Below are 26,628 nucleotides of genomic sequence, written 5' to 3' on the forward strand. Positions count from 1 at the left end.
ATGTAACTTATATGTATATGTTCTATTGTTGAAATAATTAAAAACAAGAGGATAATTTTATTATCAATGAACTCTTAAATAGAGTTTACAAATGCTAATAATAGTGTGAACAAAAAAGAAAAGTTTTCTTAATCAAGACAATGTCTAAAAATAGAACTAAATAAGAAAACTAAAAAGAAAGCATAAATGACCATTGACTAGATCTAGCTAAATATAGAGACTAAAAATAGTAAAATTTCTAATACCCTCCCTTAATGGTCATTCTAGCAATTACATCAAGTTGGCCCCTAAACTTGATAAACTTTTTTGGATTGAGAGACTTGGTCAGGATTTTGCAGTGTTGTCCTTAGTGCATACATACTGCAACATCATGATTCCATCTTCAACAAGCTAGCAGATGTAGTGATAATGAATATTTGCATGCCTGGTCCATTCATGGAACTTCAGAACTCCCTCATTATCACAAAAGAGGGGAGTAGGGCTTGCTTGAGACATAGACAAATCAACAAGCATCCAATAAAGACAAACTACATTACAAGTTTATTTACTATTTCTTTGTATTCAATCTCAGTAGATAAGAGTGAATTTGTCTCATGCTTCTTGCTAGTCCATGTGACTTCACCTATGCCCAAACTGAAAACATACCCAAAAGAAGACTTTCAATCATCAATAAAACCTCCCCAATCCAAATTTGTATAACCAATGACTTGAGCATCTTGACTTCTGCCATACAGAATGCCAAAATCAGGAGTGCCCTTCACATCTCACAGCATATGCTTCACAAAAACCCAATGTTCATCCTTTGGGGTTGTTATGAAGCAAGAAAGGTAACTAACAGCACGTCTGGTCTCAAGTCTAGTAGCGGTTGGATAGATAAGGTTGCCCACTAGTTTCCTAAATGTATACTCATTCTCTACTAGTGAATCTAATTTACGGTCAAGCCTAGTTGTCTTTTATAGTCATTCTAGAATGGTCCTCAAGCTATGTCACCATCTTGTTACAACTTTCTCCTTCAAAGGCCTTATGGATATACTTTACTCTGTCTATCCATCTTGATAATTCTTAGGAGAGAATTTATCTCTTCCCAATTCTTATGGGAGAGTCTGTGATAAGAATCTTAATCCCTATGGGAGGATTTCTTGGGGCTCTACTTGTCTCACAATTAACTTGGAGCAGCCTCCAACTATGATATTGCCTCCTCACAACTCCTCTCTCCTTAAGGCCTTAAGTATATCCAGCACTTCTTTAGAAGATTTTTCTACCTCTCTTAGGCCTTGAGAGATGAGATATTTGCCTTGTAGTGGGGTGCCCTCGCAGTTCTCCTTTACTCACTATGTAGTAGGGTTCCTAAAAGCATTTCTCCCCTAACTACCACAACAATAGGGTGCCCTTGGTGGTAACGAAACTGGTTAGGATTCACTTGAGTGACCTTGGAAGATATAAGGATGAAATTTTCAGGCGTTTAGGTGCTATTCACCATTTGACTAGTCACTTTGTGTCCCTGTTTCATCAAGAGATTGATTGGGACAAGATTCTCAATAAGGATTGGAGCATTGATCAAATTGGTACACTTGAGATCGTTGCTTGGAAATCCTTGGTGAAGGAAGGCTCATTCCTTTAATTGTGAACTTATTGGTTAGTTGCAGACCAGCCACACCACTCTATAGTTTGCCATAATAGTAGAGAGTTGGCAAGTTCTTCTTGGCCAAGGCGGGGAGAGTTCATAGTCTCATATTCGTGCATGCTTCTTCCAGCCACTTCTGAGGTAATCTGGACTGAGGCATTACTCAAAATTCATGCTAAGACTATAGGCCATTCCTATGCTTCAAATAGAGTCTTGAAATTGGTGATATCAAAATGTATTTCACAAATTCATGTTATGGGCAGCAGTAGTCATGGATCATTTTAGACCTACCACATGTGAAGTGTCCATTTTATGTTAGTTTGAGCTTCACTTGGTTTCAAGAATACTATAATATTCTCTACTTAACAAGGCCAACCATGTGAAGGTGGAAGCTCATCTAGCCTCACCCCCCTCCCCCTAACATCAATCTAAAGTACCCATTATCATCTAATTACATACTTCATTAATTCATTCATCCATTTATGAACCATAACATTCAATCAATACAATCACATAACATTCATTAATATGATATAAAATTCATTAATACACAATACTAATCAAGACTTCATTAAGACATAACAATATTCATTAGCATAAGATAAAAATCAGTATTAATACGCATCATTCATACATAATTACTTAAAACAAAGTTCTTTCATTATCCAACAAGGTTTATCAAAGAAGATTTTTAAAACATCATTTCTTCTTTTTGTTTTTATGAGCTCTTTTAAGAAAAGCACTCATAGGAGCATCCATATCTACATCATTCTCCTCCTCTTCTAGCATGTGTAATGTCAAATTACGATGGCTCCTTCTCTTTGTAGGAGCAGGAGGCTGCTGCACTAAAGGGGGCTCTGTTGCAAGAACAAGTGAATGGGATAAATTGGCATACTCTTTTTCTTTTTTTAACTGTTACCAGACTATAATTAAGTACTAGTACAACATAACATGCATTTTTCTTACCTGACAATTCCACATCATGTACATTAACATTTTGATCCGCCGCCACGTCAACATGTTGAACACTTGGAACATGTTCCACTCCTTCGACATGATGTTCAACATGCTCTAAAATATTCAAAAAAATATTATCATGAGTGATGGATTCATTTTGAGCACTGCACATGAAATATGAGTCAATAAATTTGACTCAAATACTACAGAGTTAAATCATGATAGCAATATCACAATATTTACTCTATGAGATTTGTTAGAACAAATGATTTATCAAAGTACAGAGTTGGAAATCATAATCAACTACCGATCAAAAGCTTAAAGATCCCTATTTTAAAATAATGAATATGTTTCAGCAACCAGAGATAATCTTTAAAGTAGTGTTAGAGAAATAAGAACAAAACTATGTGAATGTTCCAAATCATATAATAAATTGCCTTGCCAATCTATAAACCTAGTTATCATTGCTCAAGAATACCCTAAATACATAATACAAGAAATGCAAACTACTATGATTTAATAAACAACAAATAGCAAAGAATATATGAGCATAGAATCTATGTTTGGATAAGACCATGCTTGGACAATAAATGGAAGGAGAACATTTCATATTTTTGATTGCATAATTAATTTCCAATAGAAAATTAATACTTCCACCACTATAATGCACATTATGGCCTTCATCACGAGCAGGTTCTATGGTAGGATATGAAGGCTGCAATAAAATGTTATGCACATTGTTATGTAGTCAATTTACGTTCAAAACTAATACCAAAAAAGAAAAGGATCAACTATTCAATTTCATTTACTTTTCATCTAACCAATTTACCTGTGAGATATCATTTGGTGAACTGGATTCTTGGGAAAGGCTTATAGATTCTTCGCGTAGGTGTGCAGCCACAACTTTATAGCCTTCCTTCAAGGAAAGTTTTCTATCTTCATCTGTGACCTCCACATTGAATTCTGTGCCCTATATTTTTTGCTTAATATCATCAGTTTTGTATGTATGGTTTCACTAAACAAAATTGTTTGCAACATTATATTAAAAAAATTATTTCATATCATTGCTCCTACTTACAACTTGAGACTGGAGATTCATATAGCCACCAGAGCCAAGTTTGTGTTGGCCAAACTTTTCTAGTCTCGCTTTTGTAGCCATGGATGTGTCCTGCAATCTATGAACAATTTCAAACATCTAGATTATATATTTACAAATATGAATAATTAGTGCATGATTACAATGTACTTAATACTATCATGACATACCTCTTTTTGCCCTCTTTTTGCCTATGTTGTGATTAATGTTTATATCTGCACATATGGTTTTTCTTGATTAATGTTTTCAAATGTAACTAAAATGATCCTATAATTTTTGGAAGGCGTAGATGTTTGGTATGTATAATTTCCACATGTTTAGTTGATGGTATAAATAGCTATGTAGTTCATACTACTAGCCATCTTAAGCTAGGCATTACTTTCTTATGTCAATCATATTGCGTGAATTGGGCATAGCAAGTCAGTAAGAACAAGGCACATCAAAATCCTTTAAGAGCACTCAAAAGTCTTTGCACTAATTGGTGGATACTCGCTGTAACAACTTGGTCATCCATTGCTATCTGGGATCTTAGTCATCCATTACTATATTAAGAAAGATATTGGCAAATATTGTAGTTTGATGTGCACCAATATGAGGAATTAGAAGATAAGGAATCACATTAAGAAGTCAAATGATATGAAGGTATCATGTCGATACTAGTGATAAATTAATTCAATCAAATAAAACATATTCATATGGAATTATTGACTAAGACCACTCTTAAAGAGGAGAGATCCACTTTTAGAGTAGGCCTCCGGTGTTCATCATTTACCTTAACATCCTAGTAGGTGCTTCCAGGTCTACCAAGACACAAACAAATATGTTGCCATGCATCCTCTTTTGAATCTAGAAATTTTGTATGAACCTAAGATCCATGATTGTTATTATGAAAAAAATGATGGAACGATGTGGAAGCATTGAGAAAACATTTTAACATAGCTTCTTCCCCAAAAATCTCACATTGAACCTCAAATAAAGTTTGAAAAATGTCCTCTAAAACAAATATTTGTACAAAAATAAATAAAAGAATGAAAATTTTTTCATTTAAGTGAAATGATATCACTATAACATAAATGCCTCATAAAGTCCATTTACCACTGTGTTAGGGTATTGAGTGCAAAGATGGCTTCAAAGGAAGAACTTGATGATTCAAGGTTCATCCAAAATATTAAGAAGAAGAAAATCTACTTGGATAACATTTCAAGTTAAGAGAATTAGGGGAGTGGTGAAGGCTTAAGCAAGTCTCCATACAGCAAAGGTAAGGCAATGGTTGCACCAAATGAAGGTGACTTTGGATCAACTGAACCATATGCCAATTGGCTTACCCTTGAAGAAGGCTCATACATTGAAGATGGAACCAGTAAGCATACAGATTTCATAGATGAGACCAATGCTATAGAAAATAGAGGGGAGGCTTCATTAAGCAGTGATGATGGATCAAACAAAAGAGTAGAAGGAAGGGAAGAATTTTTTTTTCCATGTCATATTCCAGAGGAAATCTTGACCTTGATATTTTGCAAACTTCCTCTCCACACTGTTCCAAATGCAAATAGTTTCTACTTCATGGCAATGTACTATTTTTGGATCTGCTTACTTTCACAATCTATGTGAGCAGGGCAATGCACAAAGGTGGCTAGTGATGGAACTTTATGACGAAACCATTGGATCTTCCAAAGGTCTTGTTTTCTATGATGTCAATAGAAGACAAAGGTACAAGTAGATATTTAATGAAGACTGGAGATGTAGTGACTTGCAATGGTGTCTAAGAGCTGGAAATGGAGGCCTCTTGGCGTATAGCTGTAAGAGAAATGGGAACCTTCAAGTGGTCAATCCACTGACTATGCAGTCTCATTATATTGAAGATGTAAGACTGAACAGAGAAACCAAACTTTCATATTACATAAAAGATTATAATGATGATGTGGCTGTTCATCTCAACTGTGATCCCAAGACAAAAACCTATTAGGTAACCCTTATAATTGGAAATCTTTACCTTATCAGAAGTAAGAAATTTGTTGTTCTGATTTATAAATCTGTGAATAAGAGAAGGGAAATAAGAGATGCTCCCTTCGAGAAAAGAAGGTCTTATGACTATATGCCAATTGGCTTTTTACAAGTATTTTTATGCAGAACCAGAAAATCTATTGGGTTTCTAAAGATGGGACATATGTCTTTGTCTATGATTTGAATAGAGATGGCAATATCAAGTATCTCTGGGTTCTACCGAGGACGCAAGATAAACTGCATCAGATCTTGGGAATTTTAATGTACAACGGCAGAATTATAATGGTTTGTAGTGGTGAGACACGATATCCAAATACTCTTATTTTTAATGAGCTTGATGAGCTTGGGGAGATCTGGAGATTTAAATATGAACTAACTGTAGCTTCCAAAATTTTGTTTTTTGGAATAACTGTTGTAAATCGGTTAGCACTATCAACTTGATCTGTGGCTAATATTTCTTTAGAACTCTCATTCTACTCTAACATTAGTGAAGCAACATAAATCCCTCTAAGCTTGGCCTTCGGCGCTGCTTAAATAATAGAAGATGATGGTTCATATTATTATATGTAAAATTGGTCTTTGGTCAAGCTCCACACATTATTATTGCACCCTCATCATAGTCACCACATCAACAACACCTTTGATTTCTAAAAATACTTCTCAAATAGAGGAGTAACTGTATTGCAGATTTTGTACAGTATCACAGAAAAGTTCTAAATGCACTTATGTAGGGCCAACTTTCATGCAACATAAAATGAAGCAATGTGTAATTCATTGTCTTAGATTCTATCATCAAGATACAGAGTTAGAATACAAGAATTTGTTTACATCAACATTTCAAATCCCATTTTGTCATTAGTATAATATAGAGTCAGAGATAAACATTTCTAGATTGACATTTTAAATCACATTCTATCGTCAGTATAATAGAGAGTTAAGGGAGAAGAATTTTTTTGCATTGACATTTCAAATCAGATGCTTGTATTACACTAGCATAAATTGAGAATCCATCATCAAAATAATAGAGAGCTTGAAAAGAAGATATGTTTTTTAATAACTATCTAAAGCCCTATTATATAACTAGGATATTACAGGGGTTGCGAATGAGAACTTTTTGCATCAATGTTTCAATTGTATTGTATTTTCTGTCTCAATACTTTGAATCATCCTCTGATTTTTCATCCAAATAATAAAATCCTAAATAAAATAATAAATCATTTTCTTCCTCTAGTCCATCATATCATCCTTCCAAAACTATCTCATAGAATATAATCCTCTTCAAATAATGTTCCAAATTTGTCACAATCATATAAATAGTCTAATGTCTTGTTATTAAGAGATAGGAAAATATATGCTTGAACATATTGTACATTCTATTAGATAAACATCACAGAATGTTTAAAATGTAATTAGTTTTATGTATAAAAAGTAAATTAAAAGGAAGCACATAAGTAGTTGCACTACTTACAAATATTTAAAAAATACATTGCTTTTATTTGTGTAATCTTATAATCAAATTATAGGGGCCAAAGTATTTGATTTGTGTATTCATTTGCATTTCCTTATGGCTCAAAATATTTTTTGCTCCTGATTTCCTAAAACCATTAAGATGTTATCAGAGATTGTACATTTCTGCTTTCCCCTATCCAACTTATTTCTGATGGTTTGCAATGCTTGGTGGTGTGATGATTTCCTGCTCTATAAAGTAACTCATAACTGATCTCAATGCTTTCTGGTCAAAAAAGTTACTGTGCTTATCATGTAATTTTTAATTGCTTTTTGCAAGATAAGTCTGCTCTATCTTTCTGTCTATAATGAATGCTTGAATTCCAAACAAGAATATAACGTTTTTGATACAGACCTGTGAATGATTGATAAGTGCACAAAAATTATGGGAAGTGTGCATTGTTGTATTGCCATGTTCCAACTAGGAAAAATGTGGTTGGCACACTACATTTTACACTGATTAATGGACCAGCTGAATGAGAGTACTTTTTAAAATTTTCTTGTCTAGGTACCAGTCTAATAGGTATCTCACAGACAATTAAGTATTATTCTTAGTACTTGAGATTAATGGAGAGTTCAATCTGGTATGTTTCTGAGAAGGGAAAAGATTTGTTTTTTCTTTAAGGCACACCTTGATTTCCATGTCCAATACAATGGTAGATAGAGAACCTGACATAGAGTACCCATTGAAAACATGCAAGGACTCTCCCTTTCTCTAATTATATAGTGTTGATCATTTTCTTGCAAAAGAAGTCTGGTTCATCTTCCACTCGATGTCGAATGCTTGGATTCCAAGTAAGTGTCGGTGCATTTTTTCTATTATTGTGGGTCTTCATAAAACTTACAAATAATCCTGATAATTACAAATGGGTGGGAGAAAAGGGAGAGACCTTCACTTCGCCTCCATGTTAGCAGGAGAAAGACAAGCAGTGTTAGGTCAAGGACACCCAAGTGACTCCTGAAGGTGAAAACCAGAAACAATAAGAGAACTATCTCACCCTAGAGAAGCTTTAAGAAACTATAGGAGAGGCAAGAGATTATTGAACAAATATTTGATGATGTGGCCAAGTTTGTGGTAGGGTTATGCACTCGATAACTGGGAATCTTCACCTGCTTCATGCTAAAAAATAAGGCCTCACTACTACAGTGGGGGTGAACATCACTAGTTCTATATATATGTTCTTAGATGATGATTGGTTGTAGATTGGTTGTAGCTATTGTTAGACAAGCAGGAGGGAAAGGAGACAAATCAGAAGAAATATCTCTTCTCTTCATTTGGGATTTTGTTATATGTTTTTTACTGCAGCACTTGGCACAAGTGGGCTATGTTTGTGGTACTATATATCTCAAATGAAAATCTACACATCAAACAATATAAAATATTGACTAAAATCTTTATGAACTTAAGAAATTTTAAAATTTAAATGCATGATGTGTCACTTTAATGTTTTATGGTATTTTTGCCCCCGCAAATTTCATCATATCCCTAGCTAAAACAGTTTAGTAGATGACCACTATAAAACTCCCTCACCACTTTGTTAGGGTATTGAGCATAAAGATCACTTGAAGGAAGAACTCCTTGATTCAAGGTTCAATCAAATGAGAAATGTCTAGTATAAAAAAAGGCAAACATTGTATAGGGTGCATATAAATATATTCAAAACAAGGCAAGAAATGTCAATCTATAAAACAAAACTTCAACTCACCTTTGTAACACTGGGAAGGAGACTCTTCAACAGTTCCAGCTGTTATTTGATCCTTTCACGCTGCCTTCTTTCCGAAATCTCTTTCAATGTGATGCTATTAAACCCTTTTGCCGCGTACTCCTGGCCACAAATCGCAGTGGTAGAAAATGGTTTAGTGAAACACAAAAGGAACATTTAATTGGAGATCCATGAGACATTCAAATCCATGCCATAATCTATGACATCAAACAATTATCACCCTACTACATTGGAGTCATTTCACACATTTACATCTAAGAGCCAAGTTCCCTGGTCAACCATTGTATACATTGCTCTGAGTCAGGACTCATTGATACAATCTGAGCTAACTATCACGTGAACACATTGGCATTACAGTCTAAGTATTGTGATCTACTCTTAATCAAACATTGGATTGCCAATTTTTGGCATGCACTTTAAAGTCCAACAAAATTGCTTTCAAGCTTAAGCAAATGGGTGACATAAATCTTGATACTTCTTTGAAAATATTTTACTCCTGCTAACTTTGTGAATCTAGTAAATTGTAGATCTCTCTCAAATCTACCAAGGTATTATTGGCAATGTGTTTACTTCTGGCATAAGCCTTGTCCTTCTATCAACCTTTGCATTTGCATCCAGAAAGTAATGTGCTAGAAAGATAGGTGGGCTGAAGTCCACTCTTATAGATCTAGGAAGAGAAGATTAAATTTCCTTAGTGGGAAAAGGAATAATCCCCCAACTAGGTTTCTTATGTGCAATGGAGGCAGGCGATCAAGGAAATGATCTAACTCCTTCAACCCACTCTAGAATGTAGAAATATTGGATAATAAATCTCAACTAAACCCATCTTCCTAGAACTGCAAAAAGAAGGAGTCCCCAATGCACGAGTCTTCTGGGTCGCGCAGTAACAATAAGATTAGGGCAGAAAACATAACATTTTTTCAATTTTTGCTTAGTGTGAGCCCGTGTTGGTCAAAATTTTGACCAAAACGGGCTCATCTTTAACTAAAGCCATCAAAATTCAACCAAAATACCCAAACTATCAGATGGTCAAAAGTTTTGGTCGAAAATTTGAGTCAAATGTACTAGTGAGACAAAGTATGTTAATTATTTCCATCTGAAAGAGTATGTTAATTAGAGAAGGATAACTTATCAACAAAATCAAAATGTTGAATACAAAATATCTACACAAAAAATATCCAGCAGTGTATCTACAAAAATTAGAATTTCTATAATCTAACACATTTAAACCTAGAATGTACTGACTACAATTGCATTCAAAATAGTGAAATATTTCAACGCATCCTTGGTCTTTTGGTGAAGTTGAAAGTTGAAATCATCCATAACGTAAAAAAGAAAATAATAAGTGATTTCCTTCTTATGATAAGTTTGAAGTACTCACATTTATTTTAGTTATCTCTAAAATCATTTATTTTAGTTATCTCTAAAATCATTTATTTTCTGGAGATCTCCCTATGTTCAAATGATTTCATATGGAATGTGGGGATGTCGGATAGCGGCCCTAAAATTATATGGCGTTAGATATTACAGGGCTCATATGATCAGCATTAAACATTAAACGATTAAGCAATAAATGATTGAGCAAAGCCATTGGATTAAACTAAAATGTTTGTGTTTGTAATGAAGAAAAGAAACATGCACCCACATGCTTCGACTAATTATGTACCAAAAAATGCTTTGGTAACTTAGCACTACCACATGTAATACAAAGGTGACATTATTTGTGATCTGCTTGGTTTGTTCAAGGGATTTCAAATAGAGATGAAATATATTCATACAATACCTAGGTTAGTTGTGGAGAAGTATATAGATATAAATTGCTTTATGGTTGAAACTAATTTGGCATGCATGGAGGTTATTGATCCTAGAGAGATATTTATTCACCTTTCTTGGTTATGAGGTTAGCCAAGAATTTCTTGAAAAACATGTTGAGGTTATGTTGGTCTCACCTAGAGATAAGGAAGCATAAAAATGGGGGACTTATAATGACAAATTTAGACAAGGGAATAATTATACAAATGATCTAGAAAAATGAAGGTAGAGAAATTTGTGGAAAATATTAGAAAAAAGGAGGGCATTATCAAAGAATAATGGGAAGTGATGAAGAAGGGAAGCAAAGTTTCAATAAAGGTTCAATTGGGAAGCACAAGCATAAAACCAATCAAGGACAACATTACGAAGAGTGTAGAGGTGGTAGACACAACTGATATTTTGGCAATAAAAGTTGAGGTTACTCCTCAAACTCACAAGGTTACAAGGAGATCGGACTCCTTCTACTGCTAAGCTAGAAAAACTAGCTAAATAGGGACCTACAAGAGCTACAAGGAAGAAGGAAAAGGCATAATGATACAAGGGCATCTAGAGATTCCAATTATTTTCAAGATCTGGGATTCTAATGCACTTTAAATGATTATTTTAATAATGTTGGGATGAGTCTTAGTTTTATATAGTTAATTTAATGATGTAATTGGGGGTTATAAGTTAAGAGTTTTGAATAAACTCCAAGATACTTTACTAGTATCTTTAATATATTTAGAATTATAATAAGTTGGGTGTGGGAAGTTAAAAGTTAGTTTTAAGAATTAGTTATTGGGTTACCTTCTTTTGAATATCTTTAGATATATGTAATTAAAGAAACCCGAGAGGAATATATATAATTTTTCTGAATAGTAGTAGTATGAGAAGATTTGAGAATCAAGGAAAGTGGAGAAACAATGTAATCAGGAATGGAATAATGGTAGAATTTAATTATGTTTAGATCTTTTGTTTCTTCATTGTTCTTATGCACATTTCTATGTTCTTAAATTTTTGAATCATCATAGATGGAGTAAACAAATTTTATGGAACTATATTGTATTCAAAACCTGCGCTAATTGCTATTTGGTTTGAAGATACTAAAGTTATCTATAATTTCTCTATTCTTACCTTGGTGGCTGGTCATGATGAGTATGAAATGGTTTAACAATAGTTTAAAAGAGAGTTGTGATTGAAGTCATCACCAATTACAATACAATTTCAAAGATCTCAATTTTGTTTTGCTCCAAGTCAATTCTTGGTATCGGTTATTGGTTTCAAGAAGTTAAATGTTTGAATATGAAATTGGGGTATGCTTTATGATACCAGTTTCTTTTTCAAGATTTGGTTTTAGTTCTACATTAGATTTAAATAGTCCCAATTTGGGAACAACAGCAGTCTAGGTTGATTTGAGATCATAAGAGTGTGGTTATCTGATGAAAGAGGATTCTCTACACATATTAAAAGAGACAAAACCCATGACTACACTGGCAAGGGTCTATAACTTTATCAGCATTAAGTGATCTGGCGTGAATGCCACCAACATCAATGTGAAGAGGTTCAAACTTGTGAGCACATTGGATAAACAAGGGTACAATTGATGTAGATAAGTCTTATTTGTGAATAGAATCTGTATTGAAGAAAATGGGGTACATAATTGTTGTATCAGTTTACACAAACTCTAGCATAGTTTTAATTGTGTGAATTATTTTGAACTGTCTCTTTTCTATAATTTTTCCATTCTTTCACCCATTGGCTAAATGGTTTCTTGAAGACTCTACAAGCTTAATTTTTATGAAAACAATTAAAAGCGAAACATAGGGAAAAGAGGCACTGAATAATTGAGGAGCTATAGTCAAAAGAGAAGCCAATATAGTGGGGCCACCAGTATCACAATTGCTTGAAGGCTTGTTCGAACTGGCAGATTCTCATTTTATGGATAAGTGTTGAATAGAAATTATTATGTAATTGTGAGAAGCAAAGAATCCATTATCAGCTATCTCAATAGCTTTTTGCATTATGATGTAGGTGATGGATGCTTAAACAGGGGAATAGAAATTGAACAAATGTTAGATGAACTGGCAGACTCTCCGGAAAACATTAAAGCTATGGTGATGAAAAACTGGTGCAAGCTAGTGGTTGATCGCCTTTGCAGGGGGTCAGCTGAATCAAAATTAGAAATGGAAAAAGCTCTTGCAAAATTTGATCTTGATGACAGCTGTAGAGAGTCATTAATTGATGCACATGTAATAGAAGCTTTAGTTGACATCCTGAAATCGAGGCAACTTGAATCAAAGCTTGCATCTCTTAAAGCTTTGGAAAACCTTTCATGCCAATTTAAAGCATCAAACCCATAGTTGGGGAATCCACCATGAAGCTAGCCAATGGCTAGAAGATCATAGCTTAAAATAGAGGTGTCTAGCAGTGAAAAGAAAACTCCCAAACCAATAAACAGAACATCCACGCAAGGCATGTAAGGTGGGAGCCGCTGAGGAAAATTATATGTTACAAATTCCAATCACATTGAAGATGATGTGTTGAACAACGAAAAAGAGGAGATATAACAGAGATAGAACCTTACTATTCCAACAGAGGTTGCACTGAAGCTGCCAAACGTGGCACGTAATCTTCAAACCCTTCCTCTGCATGTAATGGCACCACAAAATGTAGTATCCAATGAACATTAACCGCACAGCCTTTCTTCCGGTCATGCAAGACTGAAATTAGGGCGCGACAAAGACTTGTTTTTAACTTTGGGAAAGTGTAAGTTCGTGTTGGTCAAAATTTTGACCAACACGGGCTTCTAGTTAAAAAATTGATATACATTGGCGCGGCAAAGACCTTGTTTTTAATTTTGGGAAAGTGTAAGTTCACGTTGGTCAAAATTTTGACCAACACGGGCTTCTAGTTAAAAAAATTATATACATTGCCTACATAAAACAACCAATTTGACCCCTCTTTTTAGATGGTCAAAAATTTTGGTCTAAAAATGGGGTCAAATGTACTAGTGGGCAATGAATAATTTTCGATCTACGCATGTCATAAAGTCAAAAAAAGCTAATAAAAATATGTTTTCAGCTGATAAAAATATGTTTTACAGCTGATAATATCATAATAAGGCATGCTATGAAGAAATCAAATATAAAGATCACTATAATTTGAAATAGTTTCAACAAAAACTCTAGAGTCCTCCATACTTAAGTTGTATGTATTTGAATCTCTCCCCCTTGGTCATTCTCAAGAAGCCTTTTTCTCTTTTGGTTTCAACCAAAAAATCATCATAGGCCTTTATCATTGAATCTTCACTAATCCCATGAATACCTTTGAGGGCATCATATATTTTCTCTCCAATGGATTCAGAATCCTCTTCATCCACTTCGACAATTTAAGGCTTTAACATGGCCTCATGGATCCTATTCATGGCTTCACAAATGGTATCCATCGAACCAGCCATGCTTGCCTTCTTTCTATTTCCCTTCCTTGATAAAGATGGTGATATTCTCTAACTACCACTTGCACTTGATTGGTTGGATTGAGAAAAGTCATCATCCAAATGACTATCAACATCAACTGGTATACTGAAATCCCCAACATCATCAAGATCGATGGCCTCATCCATAATGTTCCCTTCCTCCATCTCTTGAGCTGTGGTAGCTACATTACCTTTTGCCATGTCATTTCCCACAATGATAGATAACTCATTATAGTATTGGAATGGTTTCCTTTTATACACTTTTGCATTTTTCAATTCTTTCCTCTGCAAATTGGAAAACAATTGAAATGGTTAGTTGTCTTTCAATACTAAATTTACAAATATAAAGTTATATGTAAACAAAATGAATATTAAATACCATTTTACCTTCAACAACTCATTCCAAATGCTATCTTCAGCATCCACACACTGTGTACCTTCATTCCATGCAAAGCCACTTGTATTTCTTAAATCTTTCATTGATCTAAATCTGGCTTTCCATGTTTTCAATTTATTCTTCAAATTATCCTTAGTCAAATTTTTCTTCAGCTCGTCATTGAACCACCTTTCAATGGTAGTCCAAGCTTCCTTTTTGAAACCACCTTCACCTTTTCAACCTAGTTGTACTTTCTCTTAAAAGAACTCAAGGAATTTGTGCTCCATATCCCTAGTCCATAGCACCCTATTCATAGAAGGTGCATTGCTGACTTGTGTTTCTTGAGCCATGCTAAGGAACATAAAAAAAATGGGTAAAAAATATACGACCATATAATATTAAACCTTAATAATGTGTATGAAAAAATGAAGATGGTCAAATAAATAAACATAACACAAACCCACATCAATCAATATGCATACAGCCACATTATGTATCCAAAAAATTCAACATAGATTGCATCAAATGTGGATAACCTACAGGTAAGTTTAACAAAATCAATATTTAGTAGTGAAAACTCATAACCTACAAGCTCTAATCTTCATTTCAAATGCACGTTAAAATTAAGCTTAACCCCTCTACAGCAATACGCATCTTATAGAATTAGAGAAGCTCAAGGAATCAAGTTTTAAGATAGAACATAAAACAACATCAATAGCACAAACATCAGCACCCTTAAATTCAATAACTTGTTAGTATATAAAACAACATCGGCAACACAAATAGCTCAGCTTCCTGACATAGTTGACTAGAATAGTGTTATAGTGTGAGTTGAAGTAGGAATGAAACATGAATGTTAACAATGAAAGGGAAAGAAAACAACATGTTGTACCCCAACCCCAAACTAAGTGATCAAACAATGGAGATTGAGGTGAATTTTGTACCCCAACCTCTACTTTCTCTATTATCAATTAAGAACTTTTGTAGCCACTTCTCACTCAAATTTTTTGGTTATGCCTATATTTTTGTAGCCACTTCTCACTCAAAGTTTTCAATTTTGCAATTCAAGAGCATGTTGGGGTTGTCAAATAACAAATGATGGCTTGTACAAGATTTTCTTAACCAAGTGTTGCAGCAATCTTACATCAATCTCTGTGTGGGGCATGACAGGAATTACTGACAAAGGTGTCTTGCAAAAACAATAGTACATAAACATGGCTGAGAAGCCAAACTATAAGCATGTATGTATAAAGCTATCAAACTAATAATGACCAAAATAAGAGAAAAAACCCAACATCCTGAGGGTAAGGATGCAGTAGTTGTAGTTGAAAACTAAAGCAAATTTATATCTGTTACCAACAAAAGAAAAATAACCAAAAACCATAGTGTGTAATTGTTAAACAGCTTCATTTCTACAGCTGATATTTGGGAAATTGGTCAAAAGATAAAAGAAACTTAACACCTAAATTGAATTGTAAATGGAACCAAGCATTTGTAAAACAAAAGTGTTAGATCTATCAAATCAAAGGAATATGTTCAAATTATAAAAAGCAATGAACTAATACTATCAGCGAGGACTTGTAATCCTCAACATAGACAACTTGATCACCTCCTTATAATTCACAAAGATCTTAAATATGATCATTTATGTGTGCATATGCATGATGTTTTTTTAATAAAGAAAATGTGACAGCATAGAGGTCATGGTCCATTGGGGAAGATGAGTTAACAATAGAGATATCTGAATCAGACCTACATGAAAATGAAATTAAAACTGTTTTCCAAAAAGTCCATTTTGTGGCTAGAAATAAAGGCGAGATAAAATAATTAAGCACAATAGATGGTGTACATCTTCCCAACAAGATAAATTTGTGTAAACTCCTATGTAAACTCTCATATGGCATGGATGCTTGGCTAGCAGAGATGTTGGTAGAGAAAAATTAAGCACACAGTGGCATCATGAAAACAACATGTGGTAAGAAAAAGCCCCTTCTAAGCCATCTATAGTACATTATGTGCTAGCATGATTACATATCTGTGGGTACTTTTTTAGGTCAAATATTTTCATAGGTTTGCATTGAATTACAAATCAAAGAAAAAAATATCATACAAACTCACACTAGTCAATATACTTACAGCCACATTATAATGATGATGAAAATGTCACATATAATTCATTCATTTGAAATAACACACAACTGTCAATATATATATCAAAAATATATGCCAATATATATTCTACAACAAAATGTAATGTTCCAACTACAATTAAGCCCACAATCTATAGTCTTCCCACATCCTCTAAGCTATTTCATCTTGAAAGTTTCCCCAATCATCTCTATCTCGCTGAGTCATCCCATATGTCTCAAGTATGGGTGCATTTATCCCATCACACTCATCCTCTTCAATTTCAACTTCACAAGGGATGCCATCCTCTATCATAATGAAGTTGTGCAAGATGCAACATGCTAAGACAATCTTAGTCTATGTCATTATTTGATACAATGTTGCATGCTTCAAGATAGGAAAATGTTGCTTTAGAATGCCAAATGTATGCTCTATTACATTTCAAAGTGAGGAGTGTCATTGATTAAATAGCTCTCATGGAGAGTTAATCAGATTTGCTCTGCAAAACTCCTTTAGATGGTAGAATGTACACTGATAAGGGGCAAGAAATCTAGGTACATTTGGATATCCCGCATCAACCAAATAAAATTTACCTACACAAATTTATGAAAAGTATATTGATATAACCTTGACACCTTTCTCATAAAATCAAAGGAATTAAACATTAAAAAGTTGATTGTACATACCAGAGGGAACTACTACTGGATCTGATCTAGACAAAGCAGAAGCAAGAACATGACTATCTGCTGCAAACCCTTCCCAACCAGCAAGAACATATTGAAACTTATAATCAAAGGAAAACACACCCATAACATTTTGTGATAGGTTGCCTTTTCTATCACGATATTTAGCTTGGTTTTCAACATCAATAGTAATCAGTATATGGTTCCCATCTATTGCTCCAATACAATCCTATAAATCATGAAATTACATTTAAAAACATATTATTATGAGTAATAATCAACATACAAATATGTGTCAATAGGAGATGTACCTTGAAGTAGGGATCAAAATGATCTTTCCCAAGAATTTGAGGAGTGTTTGGCTCAGCGAGCAACATATAGTCAGCATGGAGCGCTAAGATAGCCCTCAAGACCTTATGGAAGTATCTACTAATTGTCTCTCTTGAGTGACCAAAATTATTAGCAATCTTATGATTCCTCAAATTGTGCCCAAGTGTGTGGAGGAACATCACTAGTTGTTCTTCTAAAGTGATGTTGCAAGAATCTCCAATAATTCCTTTTTACCTAAGAATAGTGGATAGTTGAAAGAAGGTTAATCTAGTCATACAAAGCTGGTCATGGTAATCAATCTCATTTGAATGAATAATACTCTTATAAAATGGGATTTCATCTCTTCTACGCTTACGCCTCTCTCTTCCTGCTTCTTGTGCAGATGTTGCAATGGATATTGCAAGGGTGACAAGAGCAGCTACAAGCACAAGCATGATTCTAGTCCTCCTACCAATGAGACCATGAATCCTTGGATCATTAGCAAGATCCATCAATGACCTAGATAAAAATCAGTACCAAAGATGAGGAAACAAAAATCTAAAACAAAAATCAGTTTTCTAACATGAAATCTGAAACAAATGATAGTAATGAAATGCCAATAGTATATACTATCTATAGGCTACGCAATGAAACATGCATAATATCACAGAGGTAGAGTAATATAGTATGTCTCGCTAATATGTACAATTATTCTTTTATAATTGAAGTCCATTGTTTTTAAGCAATCACATCAGCTAACAATGTGCACACATGTAGTAATCCTATAATCAACTACATATTGTTATAACCATCAAACATAACAAAGAAAAAGGAATACAATCAGCATTATTATAATACAAAAATCAAATCAACAAGTCATCAATAAGCATCTTGGTCATAGTAGTCTAACCATCATACTAGCATTACATTAGCCACAACCTAAAATTATTAATAGACAAATAATGTACTTAATTTTTCTATAAGCAATTGGCAATACTATATGATCACTGCACTCTAGTTTTTTTATAACATATTTACTGTTATGCTATCTTTGCCCAATTAAGGCTAGAATGTCCTCCCTACACTCTCAAGTTGCAAAAATCAACAAAAGACAAAAAATGAGAAACCAAGCATTTATAAGGACAAACATATAGGCTTTCTAAAAAACCCATATTTTACATCATTCTGATTCACAGCACATTGCCAGGTCTAGTTGTTGTTTGTTAAATCAATGGGGCAATACTGAGTTTTCCATTTAATAATGAAAAGATTCTTATAATATTATAATATTATAATAGCATGGCAAAGATTCTTATGTAAGATCTGAAATGTAGAACAGTATGAAGGCCCAGTGCCATGGAATCAAGAGATCTGGTTGCTGATGGAAAATCAGAGACTTTTCTTAGCCTCCAAGGAAGAAATTCATCGGGTGACAAAAGTACATTTAGATTTTAATCTGAAACTTTTTCCATGAGGACCGATTTGTTTTGCAAAACCCTTGGCTTTTCTCATTTACCAAACAAGGTCAACTTGACTGTAGGGATGTTGGCAAAGAAAAACATGAGTTTCAAGAACATTTTAATTACATTAGGTGGCTGAAAGTGTGAGCCTTCAGACTAAAGTATGAGAATTTCTCTACATGGGGCGATTGCTTTTGGAAAATCATAGAAAATTCTCAAGCTTTTAAACCATCCCCAACGTGATTGGGGATTAATTGCAAGGTCAAAATCTAAATTTTAGGACTGACTCCGCACATTAAAGGGGCTGAAGATGTAAGTTTTTAGAATAAGTCAGAAAAATTCCTCCATAAGATTCGATGTTTTACAACAATTTCTAAGTTTATTCCTTTCCCTCAAGACTAATACATCTTCAATGTAGACCTTTTGAAGTGTTTTGATGTTAATTCCAAGGTCAAGAGGGGCCTGAAACACTTTTATCTTCAGACTTAAGCCTGAAAAACACCAAAATAGGGACGCATTTTAGAAAAAATAATGCAACTCACCAACCTATCCAATCATTATAAGGGTTATTTTTGAGTGTTAGGGGGCATTTCTTGCACCAAAGGCACCAATCTTAAGGGTCAAAATCATCCGAAAAGAGATGAGTTTCAGACTCATCCTCAGAAGTAAAATGTTTCAAACTCATGAAAGGTAGTTTGCTATCATGCTCAATTTGTAATTTGATCCCTAATCCATATTGAGACCTTGGATCATGATTTGAAATGAATTTGATGTAGTATCAGGACTAATTTAAGGATGTCTTCAAACTTACCATGGGTTATCCTTAAAATATCGTAGCTATTTCTTTGGTAATGAGTTCTTATTTTTGTTGAAAGTTTGTTGTCCTGTGTGATTTTCAATTTGATCCCTAATCTATATTGAAACCTTGGATCATGATTCAAGGATTTCTTCAGACTAACCACGTGTAGTCCTCAAAAAATCAAAGTTATTACTATGTTGATTAAGTGTAATTTTTGTCATTTTAAGACATAATTTTAGACATTCAAGGGCATGCTTGAATAGTCTTGAAAGCTGGTTATACATGGGTGCATAGTTAGTCTGCAAACTAACTCCTCGGATTTAGTTTTCAGGCTTTGTCTTCAGAATTTTGTTAAACTTTATGGCCTCAAAAATTCCATTTTTTTAATAAGATTAAGGCAATTGGGTATTGATTTGTTCATTCTTAAATTGTTCATTAATTGCAATAGAAAGAAGAATTTTTCTTCAACACTAAGGTATAGCAGCTCAAAATCGAAGCACACAAATGACAATGATCAGCTTAACGAACTAATGAGATACATTCAAATTAACTGAGAACTTTCTTCGTCAAATTATCTATAGTTGCAATTGTCATGTAATATGTTCCGCACTAATCCAAAACTCAAGCAAGGTATACCAGCAAGCTCTTTAATATCAATTTTTGTGCCAGTATTTGTTGGTGCCATTGAAGCCTGCTTGAGATTTTCTGAATGGAGAGAATAGAAAACCTCTTATTTGAAAAATGGTGCTGAACATTTATGTGATAAATGGGAAATGACAATATATTGTCTCTTTTGTTGTTTGATGAAGGATAAAAATTTCCTTGCTATTTGGTCATCAAAACTAGGGTTTTTATAACATATGTGTATGTCTTCCTTAGCAGTAAAATAGGTTTTTAGTTAAGTTTGACTTATATTTATGTTTTTGGATGAGATTGTGGGTGTTTTTTAATCAAATTTTTGGATCATACTCAATGATCCATCATCAAGATGATGGATCATTGAGTATGATCCAAAATGTTAATAGTTAAAGATGTTAGATCATTGAGTATGTTCTAAAACATTGATGATTAAAAAATATGCACAATCTCATCTAGAAACATAGATATAAAATTATAGATTGTAGAAATCTATTATCATTAAATTCAATTTTTCAAACAAAACAATAAACTTTTGAATTGTAGCAACAAAGCTAGAGGCCCAGTGAATTCATATGGCTTGAGTGTGAGACCAGATCAAATGGATTTGAATTTTAAACTACTCTCCCAGCACAAAAGAGAAATAAAATCTCAAAGTTGTCATTCTACTTGTGGAATCTAACAATCTGTATGAATCTCATTTTTTGTGGAATTCACACCACAGAATCTATGTCACCAGAAATGAGAAATGACAAACATGGTGGCAATAGCAATGTGCTAGAAAACATCAGTTGGATGAAGTTGGATGTAAGAAATGAACTAGAAATCAATATGAAGTTCTAACAAAACAATGTGCTTGCATATTTGTCTAACCACAAAATGATTACAATACATTATCTTACACTCTTGATTGATGTATTATTGCAATTTTAGGGCTATTGCTAGCAATAGAGTACCCTTTGAAGTTATCCTTTCACCATTGTATTAATAACCCTTTTAGAGATCTTTTTATTATGCAAATAATCATTCACTTAAAAGGAACTTAGGAATCTAAAAGTTTCAAAATTTAGACCACCTGTACATTTTTAGCAGGACAAATAATTAGAGACAATCATCAAGCAAATCATACTAATACTTTTAGTTAATTGTTTAAGCTACTTATTTCTCATAGACTGATCCAAGTATATTCTAATATAGTTAAACCCCTATTAAAAGGAGGCCAATGTTTTCCTTTGTTCTGACCTACTAGGGGTATTCTAGTGTCCCATCATAGTGATCCACCAAACCTTATCTTGGCCAAAGACAAGACCCCTAGGAATGAGTGCAATAGTCTGCAAGCTACACCCACCAGACAAGCCTGGTAGCAAGAGTTCAACCTTGAACCTATATAGAAAGGACCACAACTTTCAGTTGTTTAGACTATAAATCAACCCCATAAAAATAGGTCAATGTTTGTACTAATCATCAAACTGAATAGCATATATGCAAAATGAATCCCAATTCATTCAAATAAAATACAGGCAACCCATCAAAATATTCAAAGCTCAAAGCTCCATCTGTGTTTTTTTTTTTTTATACGTAATAGGTCGAAGTCTGAACTATTTATTTTTATTATTTGTTCAAATTAATTATTCTTATGTATTTTTTGATAGAATCAAAACTTCCAAATGAAAGACTCATAATTTACCATTGTACTATAGGCTCTTGCCTAAAGCTCTATGTTCAATAAACTATATTAGATTATATATGATTCAAAGTTCAAAGGCTGTGGCATTTGATATTACTTGTTGAATGATACTGGATAAGTTGATCTAGTGTTTTTGACCTAAATTATTTTGTTCATGCAGGAAATGGGTGCATGTTCTATTATTTTTTCTAAATCCTTCTAAATCCAAGAACCAGAGTGTGATGCACCGGCCTTCAAAAGAGAATCATTTTTAAATGATCACATCACATACAATCATGAGAGAATAGAATATTAAATAAATATCATCACAAATTACAAGTGTTAGAAATGATTAAAAGACACGATGAAGGTAAGAGCTAGCCGCCAATATGATCATTGACGCAAACGTTGGAAAACATTGCAGAAAAAATAATGCATCAGAACCCAACTACTAAAGAGATTCAATCCAACTATGATGAATCAAAGGAGCTCAATAAATAGTTGTTGTAATGCACCAGAGTTTTAGAGTGAACTTTCAAAAGATTCAATCAACAAGGATATTTCCCAATAGATGTGTGATGGATCCAAAAGAGAGGAGCTATGTAGATAGTCCCCATAGATTATATGTGGGTAACCTTGCATGGTCAGTGAGCTCTCAAAGTCTTTTGAAATTTTTTGAGTCTTGTACAAATGTGTTGGGTGCAAAAGTTATATATGAACCATGGAGTGGAAATTCATAGGGATATGGTTTTGTTTCATTTCCTTCTAAGGAGGATGCAAATCTTGCAATTGCTTCTTTGAAGGGAAAAGTAAAGCCAAAAAGATAATACAAGTGCAAAATTTGAGTTCTTTCTTAGTTGTTCAAAAGGAAAACAATTTGAGTAATACCATGACAAAGAATAGAAACATTACTGACAATTGTTTAATTTTTTTTTGCCTAATCTATGCATTTTGTAGGATTTGGAGGGCCGGCCTATGCAAGTAAGATTAGTTAAAAAGAGGGCTTCAACTAAGAAGACTTCTACAAACAAACTTCCAAATGGAGATAACTCTACAAATCCATCTATGAATAAACTTCCAAATGTAAATAACTCTGCAAATCCATCTATAGATGAACTTCCAAATGTAGATAATGCTGAAAATCCATCTACAGATGAACTTCCAAATGTAGATAACTCTGCAAATCCTTAGTCCACCACATTACCCAACAAGAAGATTGGCATTTTAATAGTTTTATAAGCTTCTTGCTAGACTTGGGCAAAGCTGATGGCACACAACCTTATAGAATTAGACATTAATAGTAAATCCTTCTAATTGCCATTGAGACAAATGGCAAGCATGAGAAGCCACGATCTTATTTTTATGCACAATGGTTATTATAAAAACAAGGCCCCATTTTCAAAAAATGAAGATCCATATGGATAGAGAAAGGCTAGGTTTTATTAAGGATGGTCCTCTTCCACTCCTGTGAGCCTGGTTATCTACAGTTCATGCTAACATCAGCATCCCTTAGGCTTCTTGTTATACGGTAAAGAATGCTAAGAAGAGAAATAGCAAAGCCCTTCTATGACAAGAATGAGGAGGTGAAGCTTGTTGTTCAGGAGGCTGCCCTCACTGCTCCCAAGCTTGAAATACCTGTATGTAGATATCAAATGGGTTTGTAGCTTTGGTCTTATTGAACAGCCTAGTAAGTCAAGATAAGCACTCACAAACAAAGAGAATAAATAGTCATTTGGTGTGCTAACTAGTAGCTCCATAGCCTACCTTATAATAACAAAATAAATTTGGAGCCAAAATGCATAGAAGATGCCATACCTAGTGCTTGGAAACCCTCCCTTTGCTCGCTAATATGCAGTTTGTTTGGTGATTGCAACACAAGAAAAATCCTGTCAAAAAATACAAAACCCAAATCGCTTAGATGCAAAAAAATATAAAATCCAAGAAATTGAAAGGGTTTCACTTCATATCAAACTTGAAGGGCTTTGCTTCATACCTGCTTCTGGTGCTCTCAAATGCTTGATGTTCTTAGAAGGGAAAATCTTGCAACAATGGCTCTCTCAAATGCGTGAAAAGGATCGAGTAAATGAAGATGGAAAAATTGAGTGGCAAAATGAAATGGGCAAAAACTCATAGACTCGACAGGATATAAAATTTTCTTTATAAAAAGTGGAATAAGAATAGACTATTCTTATTCCAACTTTTTTTGAGAACTCTGCTATGCCCATTTTAAGGTAAAATGAGGAGAGCAGGATGCTTATTCCACTTTTATTTTTCGCACACAAACATTAAATTGGCAAATTTCAGTATACAACTTTTCCTATTCCACTCCTATTCTCGCAACCAAATGGGGCCTAAATTCAAAGGCAAGAAGGAATTCAAGAACTATAAGGACTACAAGGAAAAAGGTAAGAAATCTTGTTTTATGGCTAAAGATTATGATAATAGTGAAGATAAAATAGTATATATTGATGTAAAAGATAAATCTAATGATGAAGGAGATAAAGTGGCACTTATCTCGCATGTTAGAAAAAATGATAGATGGATTATTGATAGTGGTTGCTTGCATCATATGACTGGAGACAAAAAAAAGTTTGAACACATGGAACATTATGATGGTGGTAGTGTGAGATTTGGAAACAATGAACCTTGTTGCATAAAGGGAAAAGGTTGTATCTCATTAACCAATGAACTTAGATGTGACAATGCTTATTGGGTTGAAGGACTAAAGCATAATCTACTGAGTGTGGCACATTTGAATAACATTGGATTCAAGGTAGAATTCATGAATGGGAAGGCCAGACTGCTAGATGGAAAAGGTAATCTAGTTGGGACTGCAAAATTAATAAAAGATAATCTATTCTACCTAGATCTCAGTGAAATTTTATGTTTTATTGCTCAAGTAGAAGAAAGTTGGTTATGGCACAAAAGACTATGTCATGTAAACTTTGATAATCTAACCAAGATAAGCAGAAATAGAAGACTAAGAGGTATTCCTATCTTGAGGAAACATGATATGGATCTATGCAAAAATTGTCAAATTGGTAAGATGGGAAAAACTAATTAATTTCAAAAACAAGAACTATCATTCTAAAAAAGTCTTAGAGCTTGTGTATATAGACTTATGTGGACCTATTGGAATAGAAAGTTATAGTGGAGATAAGTTTTTCATTCTTTTTGTTGATGATTATTCTGCAATGATGGTTTTAATGTATCTAAAAGAAAATTCTGAAGCATTTCAAAAATTTAAGTGGTATCTGACAAGAGTAGAAAAAGAAACTGGAAAGAAGCTGAAATGTTTGAGATTAGATAGAGATGGTGAATTTATTTTCAATGAGTTCAATGAATTCTTCATTAAAAAATGAATTAAGATATAGGTATCAGCCCCTGGTACACCATAGAAAAATGGTATAGTTGAAACAAGGAATAGATCCATCATGGATTGTGCAAGAACATTGATGATAGAAAAGAATGTTGCAATCAAATATTAGAAGGAAGCAATCAGTACTACAGTGCATTACCTTGAATAGAGTACAGTTGAAGAAAGACCCAAATCAAACTTCTTATGAACTATGGTATGGCTACAAACCTAATGTAAGTTATTTGAAAGTATCTAGCAGCAAATTTTATATCTTGAAAGAATCTAAGAAAGGTAAATTTGATGTCAAAGGTGATGAAGGTATATTCCTAGGATACTCCTATAGAAGTAAAGCTTACAAATGTTTGAATTTTTCTACTCATAAAATCATAAAAAATGCAGATGTGAGAATTGATGATTTTGCATTAAAAAGTGAAGGGGAAAGTAGCAAAGAATCTAAGGATTATAGAAGGTTTATGTATTATGAACCTGATACATTGCCAAATCTATCTGAAAGTCAGAAAGATTCACCTATTGAGTCCCCAAAATCCCCAAAAGCTACCAAGTTGCAACCAATTCAACTTGAGTCATAGTCTAAAGGACATGATTCATAGTCAGAAGCTACCAAGTTGTTTTAAGAGCTAACCAAGTCTGATGGACCTGAATCATAGATAGTGGGACTCAAGCTTAATATAGAGGATCATGAAGAGGTTAGTAGAACAAAGTCCAAATCCAAAGTACTTGTGTTAGCAATATATCTCAAAAAGAATCATGCACCTAATCAGATTATTGGAGACAAGTTAGATGGAATAATGACAAGAAATAAATTGAAAGGTACATGTTTGAATGTTGAATTTGAACCTAGAAATGTTTAAAATGCTTTGGATAATGAAAGTTGGATTGAAGCCATGAATGAAGAAATAGAACATATAGAGAAGAATAAGACTTGGAGTCTTGTTCCAAAACCCAAGGATAAAAATGTAATTGGCACAAAGTGGTATTTCATAAATAAGCTAAATGAAGATGGAGAAGTTTTCAGA

At 33.7% G+C, this 26,628-nt stretch overlaps 1 protein-coding gene across 7 annotated transcripts; it reads right to left on the reverse strand.

Annotated features, from left to right (window-relative positions):
* Nucleotides 1-2,215: 2,215 nt before the first annotated feature.
* On the reverse strand, nucleotides 2,216-24,407 carry LOC149538664 (uncharacterized). 7 transcript variants are annotated; one of them, XM_089799992.1, is made up of 7 exons: nucleotides 24,227-24,407; nucleotides 24,049-24,119; nucleotides 8,894-9,013; nucleotides 3,660-3,749; nucleotides 3,411-3,551; nucleotides 2,591-2,695; nucleotides 2,216-2,481 (listed from the first exon to the last, which is right to left on the reverse strand). In XM_089799992.1, exons 4-7 carry the CDS (start codon nucleotides 3,738-3,740, stop codon nucleotides 2,470-2,472), a joined length of 339 nt encoding a protein of 112 aa, XP_089656118.1. In that variant the 5' UTR covers nucleotides 3,741-3,749; nucleotides 8,894-9,013; nucleotides 24,049-24,119; nucleotides 24,227-24,407; the 3' UTR covers nucleotides 2,216-2,469. The 7 variants fall into 7 exon arrangements, 4 of the variants coding, with proteins under 4 accessions (XP_089656118.1, XP_089656119.1, XP_089656117.1 ...); XM_089799993.1 differs by lacking the exon at nucleotides 8,894-9,013 and having other exon boundaries at nucleotides 3,660-3,756; nucleotides 24,227-24,404; XM_089799990.1 differs by lacking the exons at nucleotides 2,216-2,481; nucleotides 2,591-2,695; nucleotides 3,411-3,551; nucleotides 3,660-3,749; nucleotides 8,894-9,013 and adding exons at nucleotides 16,735-17,273; nucleotides 17,367-17,592; nucleotides 17,675-18,191 and having other exon boundaries at nucleotides 24,227-24,394.
* Between the last annotated feature and the right edge of the window lie 2,221 nt (nucleotides 24,408-26,628).

Source organism: Cupressus sempervirens, chromosome 9 (genome assembly GCF_028749045.1).
Source record: "Cupressus sempervirens isolate cs-2001-9-10 chromosome 9, ASM2874904v1, whole genome shotgun sequence".
Taxonomy (NCBI): Eukaryota; Viridiplantae; Streptophyta; class Pinopsida; order Cupressales; family Cupressaceae; genus Cupressus; species Cupressus sempervirens.